The sequence below is a fragment of the Hylaeus volcanicus genome, chromosome 5, assembly GCF_026283585.1.
Source record: "Hylaeus volcanicus isolate JK05 chromosome 5, UHH_iyHylVolc1.0_haploid, whole genome shotgun sequence".
Classification (NCBI taxonomy): Eukaryota; Metazoa; Arthropoda; class Insecta; order Hymenoptera; family Colletidae; genus Hylaeus; species Hylaeus volcanicus.
Window position 1 is genome coordinate 11,374,144 of NC_071980.1, and position 19,538 is coordinate 11,393,681.

Consider the following 19,538-nt stretch of genomic DNA (forward strand, 5'->3'; position numbering starts at 1 on the left):
CGCTGGCGACCTGAGACACATCTACTCGAACTTTGTCGAACGTTGGCACATGTGCTCGAATCCTGACAAATCTTGATACAAGCTGGCGACCTGAGACGTACCTACTCAAACTTTGTCGAACGTTGGCACAGGTGGTCGAACCCTGCCGAATGTTTGCACCCGCTGGCGACCTGAGACACATCTACTCGAACTTTGTCGAACGTTGGCACATGCGCTCGAATCCTGACAAATCTTGATACAAGCTGGCGACCTGAGACACACCACCTATTCAAACTTTGTCGAACGTTGGCACAGGTGGTCGAACTCTGACTAATGTCCCACCCGCTGGCGACCTGAGATACATCTACTCGAACTTTGTCGAACGTTGGCACATGTGTTCGAACCCTGCCGAACGTTCGCAGCCGCTGGCGACCTGAGACACATCTATCCGAACTTTGTCGAACGTTTTCAACACATCCTCCATCTCTCAACCTACACCCCAGCTCAAGAGAAACTTTAAACATGAAAGAAATAAACAAGGCAAAACCTTCAATTCAACACACGATCGACGCGCTAGCGTCTCTCAAACGCCATTGCGAGTCGCGCCTTATAAATCAAGCGAACTATGCTTTCCATCGGGCTCCCGTAAATCGATAAGAAAGTTTATCGCTGCCACGACGCACGTGCGATTTTATGCGGCGAAACGACAATCGAAAATACGCCAACGAGCTCGGCCCGTCGACGCCGCAACCCGTTCGCTTTTATTGCGTAAATTATCGACGCCCATAGGCGTAGGCGCTGCGCAAACGGAGGCGCGGTCGCGTAAACTACGATGGAAATGAACTTGCGAGCGATTCGTTCCGTTTCCAGCGCGAAGATCGAAGCATCGAGGAGGAGCCCTAAGTTCGTAGGTATCTCTAAAGTCCATAGATCTCGGTGCCCTTTTCTGGAGGATTTATTACCCGACACTGGCGCTACCTTTTAACGCCCTTGGACTTCTGAGGTTTTATGGGAATCGTTGGCCTTTTTGGAGCACGAATATCGTGACCTTTTGGAGTCAGTATTCGAGAATATTAATGTTTGAATATTTCGTGGGTACTCAAAAATATTAGTGACCGACAAAATTGATACATATGTGAAAATAATTTGGCAATACAATTTCCAAACGATTATTATCTGTAAAGGATTTAAAGGTCTCTAAAAGAATAACCTTCGGGTTACGATTCCCATTGTCTGCAAAGCAACCTTCACAGGCTCTAAACCTAGTGTCGACACAACAGGTTACAGTTTAATGTCAGGAAATGTCACACGATTAGTTCTGTCCGAGGTAGCCGTTCCATAACCGTGCATATTCATTGGACGATATCATTCTTCCACCCAACTATACGGATAACCTCAAAATGCCCCATATATACATATATACCAAGCCGAGGATTTCGATGAAATTAAAGTATATCGCAGTTTAAGTAATCGGTTTGTTGATTTCGAATTTGGTTATATATATATAAAAATAGAACTTCAACGTATCACGATTTTTCCTATTTTCGAAGACAGGCCTGCACTTATGAATTTTTATCTTCGAAACTATCGAACCTACCAAGCTCTTCCTTTTTTGTTTTCATCGAGAAGCTTCAGCCTCCAAGGATAAATTTTTATCCCAGCGAGATAATCGCGTTTGTATCGGGAAAATAATAAAGAAATCGCGAAATGGAATGTTCGTTATTCTTCCGCGTTCCAGATCGCGAACGTTTCTCCGCGCGTCCCGAGACAAATTAGGCTCGTCTCCGCTTGTAAAAACAGGGCCAAGCGCTAGAGACACTGTTACAATTATTCGGGAGGCGGTAGCGGACATAGCTCGTTTCAAAAATAAATCGTTGACATGTGCGAGCACGGATGCTCGGCTCGCAGGCTCGGTGATAAATTTAGATAATTAAAATTTGCGTTTCTCGATCGCTGTCGTTCGCATTTCACGAGCCTCCGCGATCGTTAACTACCCGTCTCCGTTCTCCATTCACGAGGAAAGCGTTACGAAATGGGTTTATGTACCGGACGACGCGATTTCGTTTCCAGTTGCAGATTCGTCCTACATTCTGGTCGATAATTCGCTCGAGCCACGGTTAAAAAGAAAATAACACGCCTGTCGGTCGGTAGCCCTCTCCTATAAGTGGAGACTCGGCCACAAGGAAGATTCGAGGAAGATTGATATCGGTAGTCGATTTTAGTAGTTGGAAGTTTCGTAGTTCCAGTGTTGGAGACCGATTTATCTATAGAGCAGGCTGCATTATCGTTGGAGTGATCAATTTTATCGACCTAGCGTTCTACATTGCCATCAAAACGACCGGCTTTACCAACCTAGCGTTTTACGTTTCCAACTCTTACCGATAGAGTGCTCTGTACGATTTTATCGAAAGTGGTTCAGAGTACTCGTAGCTCTGAGTGCCAGAAGATGAGATCGAATTCAGAGGGTCTTGGATGTAAAACAAAGCGGTCCAAAATCGACGACTTGTCCTCGAATCGTTTGCATCGCGTTGAAAGTTTCGATGAGAGAAAAAACGAGGCGGAAACGAGCTTCCTCGAGCCTCGAGTCTTAGCTGCTCTGGTATATTCTGGTTAACGCTGACACGCTTGGAAGTTCTTCGATTCACCCGCGCTCGTCCTCGATCCGACTCGAGTGATCGATGAGATCCCGTCGCTTCTCAATTAACTGTACACCGTCTAATGCATTATATCGATCGCCGTGGTCCCCTAATCAGGATATCAGGTTGCTCGCTCGGAATAATTATCCGCGTCCATTAGCTCGAAGGACAGGAAACGCGTAATTTTCTGGCCTTTGATTAGCGGACACGCAGAAGCGCGACGCCGTGAAAAAGAAAATTTAATCTGTTCTCGGAGAGAATGAACTCTAAATACTCGCGTTGCAAGGCCGTTGTTCTCAAAATTCGATCGTTGTAATCAAATTTCTTCTTCAGGATTCTTGTATTGGTAGGTTATTGGTTTGTATGTGTCGCAGGAGACTGTGCGACATTCTGTCGACAACACTGGACGTACCGACAGAGAGGGTTTATCAATAGAGCGGTCTACTTTACCGTTAGATCAATATTATCGACCTATTACTCTGCATTACCGAGTCTCGTAGTTGGAGTACTCTGGCTTACCGACTAGGTAGCTCCTCCCCTGACCCTCTCGCGATATAAATCCCTCGAAAATAGTCTTCTTCTCTCAAAACCACTGAAATTTGTTTGTCCCCGTCGAGGCTACGCTCCTCTCGAAAGATTGGTGTCCGATCGGCGCGACCAAGTGCTGGACAGTGCTGGAACTGTTGCCAGAAAGGCTGCACGGAGCGTCCATTTTCCAAAGCGTAACTGAGCAGCGGTGAAATTACCGCTGGGTAATTACCCTCCGTGACTTACGGGCCAGCAATGCGGTAATAACGAATTAATTGGCGGAGGCACGGTAGGAGAAGGAGGGGATGTTGCTCCTTCCAGCATCGCTCTGCGGCCTCGAGGAGAAAGGTTGGGACAGCGTGTCGTGCCGCCTGGTGCATTTATAGCCTCGAAGAGATGGATTCACAGTTATGCCACCTAAAGCCACTCGGTGCCATCCAAACAAGACTGAAACAACTCGGCTACCTCGGTTCCTCGATCGATTTACAGCGGATCTACGCTTACATATGGGATCCCTCTGTGTTCGATTTCATCTAGCAGCAGTTAGGTCGGTTCTTCGACTATTTAGAGACGCTTCATTCGGGGGACTAGGTCTTGTCGTAACCGACGAGTTTAGAGACTAATGGTTGAGAGTCCAAGCTAAGCTACAGGAGCTTAGAAGTTTACTGTATTTTGATTTTGATTATGATTTACTATGTACTACCTAGTGGTGGACACCTTTTTTTATTTTTCAATTTTTGAGGTTGGTCTCTTTAATTGATACTAATGCTACGTTAAGTCATAATTGGAGTCGTGGGAATTGGAAGACCCACTGTGATTACGAAAATAATCTCGTAGAATATTATATAAATGTTGTAGAATGAAGCTCACCTCCACGTGTGGGGTGAGAATCCTGAGCACGTTTCCCCGCACTGCAAACAGGGCTGGCCCTCCTCGACGTCAGTGATCAGGACACCCTGCAAACAAGGGAAAAAAGCATAGTTTTAGTAGCTGCTAAATGAATTATTTGATTATCTTTCAATCGCGTTTATTAGCGAAGCTAGGATCTACGATTGAGCAACGCTCGATAAGGATAATCGTCTTCCACGCGATATCGGGTCGCGTTAATTGCAAAACGGTGAAAGGTCTGGACCATCCTCGCAAATGTCAGCCGCCGAGGGCGACGGATTCGATGAATCTTTGATTTGACCTAACGGGGCTCCTCGTTCTTTCAGTTAGGAGCGGAACGTCGATTGACCGAAACGTTGGGCTTGGGAAAGTCGATGTATATGGAATGTTTCGATCGAAATTCGAGCGAATCATTATGCATCTGAATATTATAAGGAGAAAAAAAAAACGAGGAAAAGCGCGTCATCCTTTCGCGCGCTCGTGACGCGCTCATAATTACGTGCGAAGCGGGACAAGGTCGAAGCGTGAGTGTGCCAGGCAATTGGGAAAAGTTTTTAATTGCTCGCCTCGTTGCGTCTAGGACTACTACTCCAACAACATACGTTATGTTTGTTGCCATATACGGAAGAATCGAGTATTCGAGTAGTGCTTGAGCAGGCAAGAATTCAAATACACAAGTACTTGAGTCAAGTACTTGAACTGTAGTTGAGTAGTCAAGTACTTGAATAGAACTCGAGTAGTCGAACATTCAGATACCATTCAAATATGCATGTGAATGGTCAAGTGCTCCAATAACTTCGAATAGTCAATTACTTGAACAGTATTTGTATAGTCAACTACTCGAATAGAACTCGAGTAATCGAACACTCAGATACCATTCAAATAATCGAGTATTCAACTAACATGGAAATGGTCACGTGCCCTAATGGCTCTGACTAGTCAAGGAATTGAACAGTATTTGAATAGTCAACTACTCGAATAGAACTCTAGTAGTCACACACTCAAATTCCATTGAAATAATCAAGTATTCGACTAGTATGCGAATGGTCAAGTCCTCCAAAAGCTTCGAATAGTCAAGTCCTCGAGCAATATTTAAATAGTCAACTACTCGCATAAAATTCCAAGAATCGAACATTCAGGTACCATTCAAATAATCTAATATTCGACTAGCATTCGAATGGCCAAGTGCTCCAAAAGCTTCGTCCTCGAGCAATATTTGAGTAGTCAACTACTCGAATAAAATTCCAGTAATCGAACATTCAGGTACCATTAAAAAATAATATAATATTCGACTAGCAAGCGAATAGTCAAGTGCTCCAAAAGCTTCGAATAGTCAAGTCCTCGAGCAATATTTCAATAGTCAACTACTGGAATTAAACTCGCGTAATCGAATATTCAAGTACCATTAAAATAATCTAATATTCTACTAGCATGGTCAAGTGGTCCAATACCTTCAAATAGTCAAATTCTCGAGCAATATTTAAATAGTCGATCTGTCGGTACCTGAAGAACCAAGTGTCCATCCTCTAACAAAAATCTCCGCTATGAAACAATTTCAAACAGACCCAATGAGTTTCCATAAAAATGTTCAAGTTATTCCCCCCATTCCACCCACGCAGCATTTAAAAATTGACGAACCAGCTTCCAAGATATCGAGTCGCGAATAGCCACGTGACCACCCCTAAGAGCTCCTTATCCGTCTAATTTACAGTGTTCTAACCGTCCCCCCACCCACCCACGCCCACGCCCATCGGAGGGTCACTCGGTGACATTTTGACGTCTCTTAATCGCGATACCGAACGCGCCCGTTCGGATCGTTTACGAAGCGGAGATAAAAGGAAGCGTCGAGGATGGAAAGCCCGAAGGCGCGTTGGATGCGTTCAAGAACCTTCCGGCCCGTCATATATGGAGGGTCCGCCCACGTGGGCGCTGCTCGCCGCGGCATCGCCAAATATCGAGTAGACGGTGTACAAGCGCGATGGGAAAACACGCGAGACGATGTGTCTCTAGCTGCCTATATATAGTAATCCTGAACAATCATCTACCTGGCTCGATCGCCGTCTAATTAACATATTTTTCGTCCTGAGTCACGAGTGAAAGGACCCACATCGTTTTATCCTCCGCGACGATCGTCCAGAAAACGTCCGCGGTCACCTCGACGAACGTCTCGTCTCGTCGACAGGTATTTCGATCTCGACTTTAATTACGCGTGGGATCGTTTCTCGGGACGATAATAGGCATGACGCGCGACGGAGTCAGGAAAAACGCCGACGCGGATAAAAATCCATCGAACTGGACGTCAAAACAAAATTCCCGACGACGAGCGGACCGTGACTTTTGGCTGACGCGCCCGAACCGAAAAACCGGTAAAGAGAAGTCTGATAAATAAACGTTTCGGCGCTGGGACGATGGGAAAAGTAATAGCGAGATTTTTAACGTCTCGAGAAGTCGACTTGGTTATTTTCAGACCTCTGCAGCGAGAAGGACCGCTTCGACGACGACCGATGACAGTCGATTGTCCCGAGGACAAAGGCTGCAGCTTTGTTTTTTTCGCGTCTTACGAGGCGAGACGTGATCCACGACTGCGTGGCGTGTCCTACACGCGCCGCGACCATTCCATTTGTGGGCGGTTCGCTGACATTTCCATGACGCGTTGGCCAATAGACGGCGGAATTACGTAAGGACACTGAAAACTTGCGTTAGGCCACGTAGACCGCTAACTGTTTACCCTCTGCACCGACAGCGAGGTAGAGATGATCGAAATTAGGGTGGGTTCGAACTGTTGCTCCACGTGGAGCCAGAGGTGGACGTCATCTGGGTAAAATGATTCATTTGTTAGAATAATCGAATGTGGATACTTTATTCGTGTTTTTGAAAAAACTGGGTTATCTTCGTTCGATGAATAATAGACACGGTCAGTCGCATAAGTATTCGTACCCTCTAAATCTATTAAAAAAAATTTTAATATGTAGATCTCAGCTATTTGAACAGTATTTGAATAGTCAACTACTCGAATTGAAATAATCAAGTATTCAACTAACATTCAACTAATTTAGGTTTCATGTTTCCAAATCAATTTTCCATTATAAATATGTACACGAATAAACTTCGCGCGTGTATACATTTACAATTACAAATTTATTTGGAGACATGAAGAATTCGTTCAAAATTAAGCAAATTTCTGCAATAAATATAGAGGGCACGAATACTTATGGGACTGACTGTACATACACTTAGGGATAATAAATGGAATAACATTTATTATTCGAGGAACGAAGACAGTTTTTATTAAAAGAACGCAAAAGGCTAAAAAGGTAACGACTGTGTAGAATTTATATCGGGATCGCGAATGTATTCAAGTTTCAGCTGATTCGACAGGCCGAGAAAGTTGGCATTCGCGCCACGCGTTCTGCGCGAGTAAAAACGGAAAAAAGAAAAGAAAAAGTAATCAAAGTTCAACAGGTAAGTAACGGCCGCGTCGATTAAAGGATTAGCGAGCGCTGACAGACCCGACTACCGGTCAGTTTGCTTTCACCCCGATCTGTTCAGTGACTTTAAGAGAATTTCTGGCTGCTCGAATTGTGTAATAAATATTGGTAGACTACCGGTAGCAGCGTACGCAAGCGTCGAGCTAGCGTCGTGAATTCTAAAGTCTCGTTTTCGAGCCCTCTGTAACGATGCATTTACTTTACTCGATATCGGAAGAGTACCTGGAAGAGTACCTGGAAGAGTACCTGGAAGAGTACTGTGCAAGTGGTCAGAAAAGAATGCGTGGTAGCGCTGGAAAACAAAAGCCGATTCTGTAAGAGCTTCGACACGGTAAAGCGATCGATACCGAACCGCCACGTAATGAAGAGGTTCACGATTTTAACCGAGTTCTGTTTTTCCTGGAATACCTAATCTATCTTTGCAACATCTAAAAATGTAACAGTAAGAAAAATCTAGTACCATAGTAGTAGAAATTAATCAAATTGTATAATGTAAGCGACCTGTATACGGTTTGTATAAATTGCGCGCGTCAGAAAAGAATGCGTGGTAGCGCTGGAAAACAAAAGCCGATTCTGTAAGAGCTCCGACCGTTACACGAATCGATCGATACCGAACCGGCGGTGTAACTTTGCAACGTCTAAAAATATAAAAGTAAGAAAAATCTAGTACCATAGTAGTAGAAATTAATGAAATTGCTTAATGTAAGAAAAATCTAGTACCATAATTGTCTTCGACGTTCGACGGTGCGCCGTACACAGAACAAGTCGCATGGGGTTGGATTGGAATGAAAAGAGTCACGCTCGTCTGCCATGGATTTAATCAAAGAACTTTCTACATTTACTCGTTCGATAATCCTACAAAGATAACGGAGTAATTAGACCCGCGATTACTTTCACTCGTTCCATACGTGATGGTCGAAACCTTCGAAGTTCGACGAGCGTGTCCGAGCATTGCGTGCTAATGTCGCGTACAAAATTTTCTCATTTAACCAAGCACCATATTTTCCTCTCCTCGCTGCGAACACCAAAAACTGAAGTATCAAAGTAATTTGATATTTGCGTAAATGCACAAAATCTCCGAACGTTTCGCTGCGATAGATATGTATATACGTAAAGAACCACGAATACAGTATTGTCTCGAAATAAGCAACCGTTTTCCGCCTCGAGATAAGCAACTCGTTATCCCCACCTTTTTGTTCGAAGTCGCCCTGTCGAGTGAGAGGCCCGAAAAGGAGCGAGAGGCCCGTGAAAGCGAGAAGATTAGAAGATTAGTGGAAAGAGCACAGACGATGTATAATGTTTTCTCTTTCTCTGGCGTGAGTATTCTCCGAAAAACACTGACAGTTGTACATATATATATATATGTAAGGAAAATATATTTTCCAAAACTTGAATTTTGCCGCGCTCTGCGGTGCGCGACTGAACGAGGTTAGAGATAGAAAGACACGTGTTTTAGTAAGGTGCAGTTAAGGAGACATAAATTTCATTAAAAGTAAGGAAAGGAGAGGAATTGACATTAGACAATATAAAAACTTGAACTGTCGTTTCACTACTTTTCAGGTAGGTTGTAAATATTGTAAATAATGTAAATATCAGGGTAATATTATAGAAATAAAACCTCTAATTTTCATAGAAACACAATTGTTTTTCCTTCTCAATTCCTAATAAAATAAAGATCCTATATGTATATGTTAGGTTGTCCCGAAAGTTTCTTTCATTTTATTAATAATTAATATATACACAATATTTTATGTTATATGTTACGTTACTGAATTGTGTACGATTCATTTCGCTTCATTACTGTTACAGCATCAATGTCTAAGAAATTAGATTGTCTATTTATATAAACACTGGCACAGAAAATAATTGAATGCAACTCACGAAAGAAACTTTTGGGACAACCTAATATATATTTATTCGATTTTACTAGTGCTAAAATGAGAAAGCACGTTATCTTCTATCCTTCTCCAAAGAATAACACCCGTGCTCGAGCGATCAATTCATAGTTTGCCGCTACACCGAAAATCCCCTGTTTTATCTACGAAAAAACCTGTTTTCTCGCTCGAGAAGAAAGTCAAGCCGAATAGCACACCTCCCTCAAAACAAACAACTCGCCGTTCGCAACCGAGTTGCTTATTTCGAGACAATACTGTAATTTGATATTTGCGTGCCCTCCGCAATCCATTCGCGTAAATGCACAAACTCTCCGAACGTTCCACTACGATAGATACGTATATGCGTAAAGAACCATGAATATATTCCGTCTGCCCTCGAACGAGCGACAATTAAGCGAGGAGTAACCGCGCCGATCCGCTTATCAACGCGTCCAGGATCGCGATACGAGAGCGTACTCCGACCAACGATCCCGATCGGCGCTCGAGCAAATCGCGCGGCGAAAAACGTTCGCACCTCATCGACGATCCACCGACGCACGCACACACCAACACGCGTACACGTTCCGTCCAATGGCAGGCACCAGAAGCAACGACGTCAGCAGCAGGGCCGTGTCGCGGCGAAATTAGAAAAACAAAATTCCTCGCTCGGTACACGGACAGGGTCGACCGATCAGCCTCGACAACCCGTTTCTCGCCGGAGAATCTCTCATCTCCTCCAGCGACTTATGAATATCGCCTCCCGTTTCTGAACCATAAACGACCGATCGAACGCGATTGACTCATGAAAATGCCATACCCCTTCGCGGTAATTCCAGATTCGCCTGGACGGTGTAGGGACAGCTCTGAGCGGCGCTGAACCGTCGCCCCGCGACGCCCTCCGTCTGCGATGGTCATCCTCGTCGTCCTCGCTGTCGTCCTCTTCGTCGTCGTAACGCCTGCGTCTCGGCGCGTGGGCGTCCTGCGGCGGACGACGTCTGCGTCGCCTCTCGACCGTCGCCTCGGGACTCGAGCGGATCCTGATGATCGTGGCGCCGTTCCTCTCGCGAGTGGCCGCGTACAGGCTGTCCTGAATTCGCTCGCGAGTCTGATCGTGCTCGACGACGAACCCGTACGAGCCGATGTTCGAGTAGTCGTTCCGTTGCTCCCTTTTCGTCGCCTCGACTTGGTCGATGAACACCTCGTCCACGGAGTGCTTCCTGTCCTGCCCTCCTGTGATGCCCTCCGGAGAGGGATCTCTCTCGATCTCCGAGTGACCTTCGGGGTTCGAGCGGTACCTGCCGTTCTCCCTGAGGTACTTGACAGCGAAGTGTCTGTTGCTCTCGTGCCAGGACCTTGAGTCAAAGTCCTCGCGGTCCCCGAGTTCCTCGAGACTCTCGTCCTTTTTCGGGGGAGTGAGCGGTCTAGAGTGTCTATTAGATCGTTTGTCGAAGGGCTCGTGGCTCTTGCTCCTGAGAGACGGTCTCCTCTTCGAAGGAGAGTCTCGATCCTTGAACGAGTTCTTCCTTCCCAAATCGTGATCCTGATCCTGATCATGATCCTTCGTCAGTACCTCCTCGTCCTGGTTGTGATAGGACACCGTACCGAACTCCACGTATCGACCGTTAGGGGAGTGTCTCTGACCCCGGAAGATCGCTTTGTCCTGACCCTTGTACGAGGTCCTCCGGTCCTCGTCGTCCTGATTTTCGTAAGAGACGCCGGCGAACTCGACGGTCTTCTCTTTGAAAGAATTCTTGCGCCCTAGATCGGTCGAGTGATCTTTGAAGCCTCTGACTTCAGATTCCTGATCTTTGTACGCGCGGACCCTGGCTTCCTCGCGTTCTTTAAACGTGATTCTGCTCACTCCACCGACGTGTCCTTTGAAATTATTTTTCTGCTCCTCTTCGTCGTGCATCTTCGGCGCGATCCGACCGTAATCCGAGCCCTGCTGGGAGTTCTTCCTGGGAGATTCGTAGCCAGGAGGGATTCCGGGCTCCTTGAAGGAACTTTTCCTGGAGACGTGATCCTTACCGAAGTAGTTCTTCTCGGAGTCCTTGAAGGAATTCTTCCTAGGGAGATCGTTCTCCGGGGTTTTGAGAGAAGCTTTTCTATTCAAGCTAGATTCTCTTCTGGGACTCTCTCTGTCCCTGTGGGTCTTCTTGAAGGAGCTCTTCCTAGTCACTTGTCGATCGTAGTCCTTGAAGGACTCCTTTTGGTCGGAGTCTTTCAACAACACTCGCTTGGGAGACTCTCTTCTGGGTTCCAAAAGGCCTCTCTCGTACCTCTGTATTCTCACGTCGAAGTCCTCTGGGTTTCCCTCGTAAGCGTAGCTTCTTCTTTTAGGGCTATCTTTCCTGCGCGGCAGGTCGTCCTCGAGCTCCCTGGATCGTCTGCGACGACTCTTCTCCGAGCTGTCGTTCCTGTGACGCGGCACGCCGTCGTTCCTCCTCGAGTCCCCGAATCCATTGAACTTCTCAGCCCTGCGATCGACGGACCGACCTCTGCTTGGCTCCTCGTGCTCGGGCTCCGTTATCTTCGATCTCACCGGCTGATCGTCCTTCTGGGTCCTGGATCCCCTGTCGTTGACACGATCCTCGTGATCCAGCCGCGACTCGTTTCGTCCAACGCTTTTCGACCTGCACCCGTCCTTCTCCGGACTCAGCGAGTCCCTCTCCCTTCTGGACCTGAGCTTGTCCTCCTCCCTGGTCTTGAACCTCTCGATCATCGCCCTGATCCTCCGATCGGGCGACGTTCCCTCGACCGTCAGGTTCTCAATCTCCCTTAGAAGTAGATCCCTCTCGTCCGCCACCTTCGAATGGTCTGGAGTGATCTCCTCGTTTCTAGCGCGACTTCTCGACGCCTTCGACTCCTCCCAAGGCGGACAGTCCTTCCTCCTGGATCTGTGCGATTGTTCTTGATCCTGCCGGACGAGGTCGTTCCGGGAGTGACCGTTCGTTAACCTGGGTTCGTCGAATCGGTCGGTCGACTTCCTCGGGCCGGGTCTCTCCTCCAGGACGACGTCCTTGAAGTCCCAGGCGCCGAAGTGCTGCCTGCTCTTTTTGTACAACGCGTCAGCGTCCTCGTCCGAGTGGTCCCTGTGGTCGCGACCGTTCCTGCTCACCTCCTCGTCCCGTGGTCGCGTCATCCCGAAGTGGTAGCGATTCGAGCCGTTCTTGCACGTCCTCGGTTTCAGCGGTTGATCGTCTTGCTCGTCGTGGAACCGCTCGTTGGCGTGAACCAATCTGGCGCCGTCCCTCGTCGACGGGACGCGGAGACGCGAGGACATCGTCGCGAGTTAGGTTTTATTTAGAAAACAAGTTTCGTAGGGAAGCCTTGGTCACGTCACACCGTAAGATGAAAGACGATCACCGAAAGGTGGATCGGTTCGTTGGAAGCTCCTCGATGTTCCGTTACTGGTCTCCAAGCGATTCCGGTTCGCGACGCGACCACCGAGGGATCCTCTCGCGGATTCGAGCTTCCTTCGCACCAGAAATCACAGGCCGATCACATATCAACGGGAGTCCACGCGAGATTCGCTGGCCGCGACGATCGTACGGCGGGATCGATCGTACGGCGATATCGGACGGTCAAGGAACTCGTGATCCGCGCCGAGTGGACGAGAAATCCTCGCGACGGAGCGTCGTCTCATCGATCTCCGCGACGAACGACGGAGTTTAGGCGCGACGTGTCTCCGGGCGATCAGGAGGACACCTTCCCGGGTTCCAACTGTTCGAGACCGCGACGCGACGTACGTGGACGACGTTTCTTGTTTTCGGCGGCTCCTTCTCGCCGCGAGAGTCGAAGCAGGAGCGGACGAGCGGAGCAGACGACCCTGAAAGTCGTCTGTGGACTTTCACGAACGCGAGCACTTTGCCGGTCGGAGTCACCACGAGAGTGTGCACCGGAGGAGAGCGTGTTCCTCCACTCCCTCCCCCCCCGTCGTCCTCCAGTCTCCCTTCCCATCAAGTTCCACGTCCACCTCCCTCCGTTCCTCGGCACAACCGCCTCCTTCTTCGCTGTCCTCCTGCGGTCCTCCCTGAGGTGAGGCGGACCACTCGATTCTCCCGTTAATCCGGCTTCCACCGAGTCCTCCTACCGATACCACCGACCACGTGAGCTGGGGATCCCCCATTCGACGACATTTTGGGATTCCTCGCGATCCGTGATCTGTTTTCGAGGAATCGAGGGACCTTTTGGAAAGGTGGATGGACGTTTTGGGGAAACGGGTGACGAAGTCGCGTGGGATGTCGTGGTCGGTCCGTTCTGGGAACGTGATGATTTTCGGGATGACTTGGTAGTTTGTATACTGGGTGTTTCTTGACGCTAAACCTACCACGATTGGCCTAATTTTTGTATACAGCTCTTATATGCAATACATGAATCTTATACAATTGTTTCATGCATTATTCAATTTAATTTTGTATACACTTCTTATATGCAATACATGAATTAATGTTAATTGTATCATGCATTATTCAATTTAATTCCACGTAAAATATTTTTGCATTTAATTGTAGTAAGTGTCTTTGGGACAAGTCCTTTATCCCATCACGATAGAAATAGTTACAAATTGACGTCGGTAGGTTTAGCGTTAATATATGGGTGAATTTTGGAGGATAAGGTCCTGGCGCCAATACGAATCGAAGAGTCATTTACCAATTTGCGAACTGCGGGTTCGTTATAGGAAAAGTACGCGGATGGTTGGGTAATGAGACAGGATAATTCCGCTTAAACGGGACGGCCGTCTCGTTACGTCGAAGACAATGCGGACATTGGCATCCATGGGGTGAAATATCGCGCCGTAACCTACCACCGATTACCGTCCCGAGTTACAATTTACAACAGACGCGATTTATCGCGCGTGGGTGGTAGTTCGTCGTAAATCGGACACGGACGGATAATTTTCGACCGAGTTTCAGAGCGCTGCTCGTTTCCGAGGGGTTTCTGTGTCTCGTTACAAGTCGAGACTCTGGTTTATTGAAAGAAACATCGACTTTTTTTAGTGGTTGCATTTCCTGGTAGCCTAAAATCTTTGGACTTGAAATTTCAGAACGATTTACTGTAAACAAATTTTAAACTACTTTCGTTTGAAAAGATTTTAAATTGGGATAATATTGATAATATTTTAAAAAGTAATAGAGCTTATAGCCGTTCAGAAAAATTTGTTTTTCTTCGTCCTGTTAATTTCTATTTATACTTGACACCTTTAATTTTTCTCTTTCGCCAAGTTAAATTTGAATTTGCGCCATTGTTTCTGAAAATGCCGCACTTTATCGTGCGTAACAAACCAGAGTCCTGCCTTAATCGTCCTCTAAGCGAGCGCTCGCACTGTTGCGCCACGCAGCTGAACAATCGCCCGCAGCTCGCGTTTCTTGTTCAGGATATGACTTACGCGAATGACACGTTGATATCTCGATCGATCTCGCTGGACGAACGGCAGCGTTGGCGCGTGCTCGCGTGTTCTCGATCTTTCGTTTAGATCAATTTCCTGACAGCCTGGAGGCCGGACTCGGGGAACAGAGTGTGAAGAGACTAACTACAGCGAAACTACGTAAAGCGAGAGTCAGTGAAATGAAGACTACGTAAAACGAGGGTGAGCGAAGCAAAAGCTACGTAAGCTTAAGACTACCTTAAGCGAAAAGTACGTAAAGCGGGGGTGAGTAAAGCGGGGGTGAGTGAAGCGAAGACTAAGTAAAGCGCGGGTGAGTAAAGCGAAGATTACGTAAAGCGATGGTGAGTAAAGCGAAGGTGAGTGAAGCGAAGACTAAATAAAGCGAGGGTGAGTGAAACGAAAGCTACGTAAAGCGAAAAGTACGTAAAGCGAGGGTGGGTAAAGCGAAGACTACGTAAAGCAAGGGTAAGTAAATCGAAAACTACGTAAAGCGAAAACTACCTAAAGCGAGGGTGAGTAAAGCGAAAACTACGTAAAGCGAAAACTCTGTAAAGCAAAGGCTCTGTAAAGTTAAACTACGCAAAGCTTAGCTACGTGCATCAGAATCTACGCAAAGCTAAGCTACATAAGGCAGAATGTACCCAAAGCGAAACAACTCGAAGCACCATACTCCTAGCACAGAAAAATCCACAATGAATCCAAGGCCCAGATTTCGCATGGAACCACTTCCTGAAGCCCCTTGCGAGCAGGTGGCCTCGCCAGGAGGCTGCACCCCGTTTCCTGTGACGTTCAGGGCCGCATCGAGACCGTGGCGCCCCATTTATCCCATTCCAGCGTCGCCGGCCTGGAGGATCGTCGGTCGTATATCCATAAGCAGTGAGGTCGCCTCGCTTCCAAGTACGTGACTCTTTAGAGTGGGTCCCCCGCTTTGTAAACGCTCGCAATTAAGTTCCGCTTTTCGCTCCGCTCGCCGCTAATTGCCAGATGAATTTCTAACCGCGAGAGAACTGCGCGACCTGTTGCGGCGAACGCGAAAGCGGAACTGCCGCCGCGCGGGATAAAACCGCGACATAACGTTTCTTGCTCGCGAACAAAAAAACGGCCCAGATTTAGTCCTGTCGCCGACAGAAATCGTGGACAATCCACTTCCGCCGGGGCTTGCGTAAGTGGCGACCAGGATCGAAGAAAGGGAATCGCGAGAGATTCATATGGGATCGGAGTAGGGTAAAGTTGATTTTCGGCGTTGAATATTTTTCTGTAGGTTTTTTAAAGCGTAATTTTCACTCTTTCCACTAGGGAGGTAACTCTCAGTCACCAAGAGGTTTGACGCAATGAATTAACTAGCAATAATGTTTCTTTAGGTTTAATTTGTACGGAACTCGAAGCGAAAGTGAGTAAAACGAAAAGTACGTAAAGCGAGGAGAGTAAAGCGAAAACTACCTAAAGCGAAAACTATGTAAAGCGAAATCTACGTAAAACGAAAGCTACGTAAAACGAAAGCTACGTAAAGCAAAGGCTTCGTAAAGCTAAACTGTCAATCTCTAATTAGTGATCTTATTCTCGAAGTCAATCTAAGCTTAGCATTCGAGACAATAGAATGCAAACAAAGCATCTCGATTTTTCTGGTAGATACCATAAAAAAGTGCCTCGAAAGAGTTAATGGAGAATTCTCAATGTTTGAATTTGAACGTGATCTTAATTTTTAAAAATTGTCAAAGTTGCGCAGTGTTTGCCTTGGAAGAAATTGGAAGATTTCAGGTGCCCGTTGAATTATTCCGTTTCAGCGATCGTCCAACCGAGGTAAAAGTGTGGCATTGAGACTCCAGGAGGAAAGAGAACGAGGGAAGGAAGCCCGACGCGAAGAGAGGAGAAGAAGCATATCGAAGTTGGTTATGTAGGCTAAAGTCTGCGCGCGATCGATTTCACGATCTTTCCGTACGCACAAACGAGAAATCAAGGCCGTCGCTTATTGCATCTTCTTCGATGGTCGACGGAAACGCTCCTTCTCTCTTCATCTCTCGTTCCCTCCTACGAGATCCTTCGAAAAAGTCGGTCGAACGCGGATTCGCGGGGATCGATAATTACATCGACGTTAGGTCGAGCAGTGGCAAACCACTATCTCCTCGATTAATTTTTCAATAATTATTGTATTAGGTTGTCCCAAAAGTTTCCTCAATTTCATTAATAAATAATACATACACAATACTTTATGTCTAATCCATTTTAGTCCATTACTGTTACAACATTAACGTTTAAGAAGTCGGTACGTCTATTTATATAAACACTGCCACACAAAATAACTGAGTGCAAGTCACGAAAGAAACTTTTGGGAGTAAAATGCTGAGTAAAAATTGCCTGAAGAAATTGTTCGATTTTGCGGAAAAAAGAAACCGTTAATAACTCGAAAGTTTAATTTTCTCTGGTTCGAGACCTTCCGATCGATAGTGATCCGAAATAGCCGAGTTCGGCAGAATTATCGTCGGGCTGAAAGCGAATGTCGAAGAATTCCTACAAAGGGAACTGCAGGGAAACAACGGAACGACTGTGTACATCGTTCAGTCGTCGGAGAATCGTAAACTCGAGCAGACTTGCATCTCTCGCACCTTTTTGGTAAAACGCATGTATCTAGATTTCGTTTCTTAAATGTATTACCTCAATGGAAGACTTAACACCTGCGTGTTTTATTTAGCGAAATATCAGGAATAAAAACGTCAGACTTTCTTTGACTCCAGGATCTAAGACGCTATTATCCAATTAATGAAATTCTAATATTAAATTCTACAAGTAACTTCTGTCCTGAACGTCGTGGATATAAACCCTCGAAGGCCCGCAACGCTAAAAACATGCGAAACATTCAAATCTCCGCCTCGATGGAAGGCTCGTGGTCGCACTCGTGCCACCTCGCACGGAGGAGCCAACCACGCAGCAATAATAAATATCCTCGCGATCCTAAACGATCCTATCTCGCATTTATACCGCGACACCACGTGGGTGAGTGTACCAGAGAAAATGAACGCATCCAAGAAGAGACACGCAACACGAAGACGTTCCGAGCCGCGAGACGTCCGCGAGCGAGTTGGACGTTGGGAAATATTTCCCGCGAGAAGGATACGTGCCGGGACAAGGAGTCTTCGTTGGAACCTGGAGGTACAGCCCTGCGTGTGGGTTGCGACAAGGTCCTGACACAACGCCCCCGCCATTTCGCGCCGGGAGGCTCTAACCGCGCGGTGAACGGGGCCTTACGCGCGTACCGACCTTTTTGCCCGAAATGGTGAGACCGAGGGTATCCATGGAATCGAACGTTTGCTCTTCGATTATCTGTGTCACGGAGAGAACAGTATTTGGGCAAGTACTTAAGAAATTAATTTGCATGAGGAGTACAGGGCGTTCTAGTGGTAGACTGATTGAATTTTTGAGTCGTAAAGTAGAGGCGAGTTTCTCTAAGGTCGTTGGCAGTGATGGGCAAAACCCTAGGCTTCGAATAAATCTCAACTTTGCTGATATGTCTATCTCCTTTCCTCTTTTGAAAATTTTCCAAAGGAAAACGAGGAGGAAACGAGACAAACATATCGACAAACTTCAGATTTATTCGAAGTCTAGGGTTTTGCCCATCTCTGGTCGTTGATCGAAATTGAATAGAACAAGAATCTTTAAAAGATAAGGTCGATCGCAAACGGGCGCAACTGATCAGTTTCAAACCACTCTGAAACTAGTTGAATGCGACCGTGGATCTAGGTAAAACAAAGATAATGGAGTAGGTAAAACAAAGAGCGCAAACGGTTTGCAACACTAATTTCAAATCGGTTGCGCCCGTGTGCGTTCGGCCTAACTGAATACATAAATAGTCCCATCGATTGAGATGGGCCTCAGGGGCCTCCATTTTCTAATCTACTAGTCAACGATGTTGCCTACATCTTGGACAATTGTCAAGGTCTATCCCCCACAGATAAATCTGATACATCAATACGCAGATCGACGGACATGAGTTCGGGGTCGATTGCAAATTATGTCGCTATCGGACTGGCCTGGTATTTATTCGCGCGGTCATTAATTATCAGAGAAACGTGTGAGCGTCGCCTTAAAACTGTTGCTCGCGAGGCACCGCCCTTGAATACGAGGAACATGTGGGCACTGTGTGCGCCTGATTAACCTCGTTTTTATTTATTTCGCGGCGCTATACCCTGCGATTCATCAAAGACAGGTATTCCGATCGCTTGTTTTAGAAGAAAGGAGTTAACTGTACTCGGATGTCCCATACGAGGGGACATCGTAAGTCTAACAAATTTTACTCGTGTACGTGATGCCACCTCCTCACCTCGTCACTAAAAGGACACGGCGCGTAATCGTTTCTCGCAAATAATCGGTCCGCCTAACATTTGTATATAAGCCCAGCGACTAAGACGCTACACGTCAAGGACCATTGGAAAATGTTCAAAAGAGGAAACGAGACAAACATATCGGCAAACATCAGATTTATTCGAAGACTAGGGTTTTGTTCATCACAAGAAAGACACCCAAAAGCGGGGTATAAGGGTAATCTCTCCAGGTACCGCAGCATCACACAAGAGAAACCAACGGAAAAAAGGACAAACAAAAGCTAAGGCACGAGCCTGCTAGGTAATCCTTACAGACGAATCCAGTAGCAGGCGCTAAAACACACCGGCGTGGTGCAGCATGGCGAAATCACATATGAAGCATCTATAGATGTTGCAAAACAAATGCTTAAGCTATTAAACAATGCTTAAACTATCGAAGC

General features: G+C 46.6%; 1 protein-coding gene across 5 annotated transcripts in view; it reads right to left on the minus strand.

The window, feature by feature from the left end:
• LOC128876865 (zinc finger CCCH domain-containing protein 13-like) overlaps window positions 1–13,300 on the minus strand; it is an 82,955-nt gene extending 69,655 nt beyond the window's left edge. For 3 of the 5 annotated variants that reach the window (XM_054123620.1, XM_054123619.1, XM_054123621.1), the window contains exons 1-2: window positions 10,211–13,300; window positions 4,014–4,099 (exon numbers count right to left, since the gene is read on the minus strand). In XM_054123620.1, the coding sequence (XP_053979595.1) occupies window positions 4,014–4,099; window positions 10,211–12,676 (2,552 nt within the window). In that variant the 5' untranslated portion in view covers window positions 12,677–13,300. The remainder of the gene's footprint in view (window positions 1–4,013; window positions 4,100–10,210) is intronic. The other 2 variants (XR_008457138.1, XM_054123617.1) reach the window with 2 other exon arrangements.
• Between the last annotated feature and the right edge of the window lie 6,238 nt (window positions 13,301–19,538).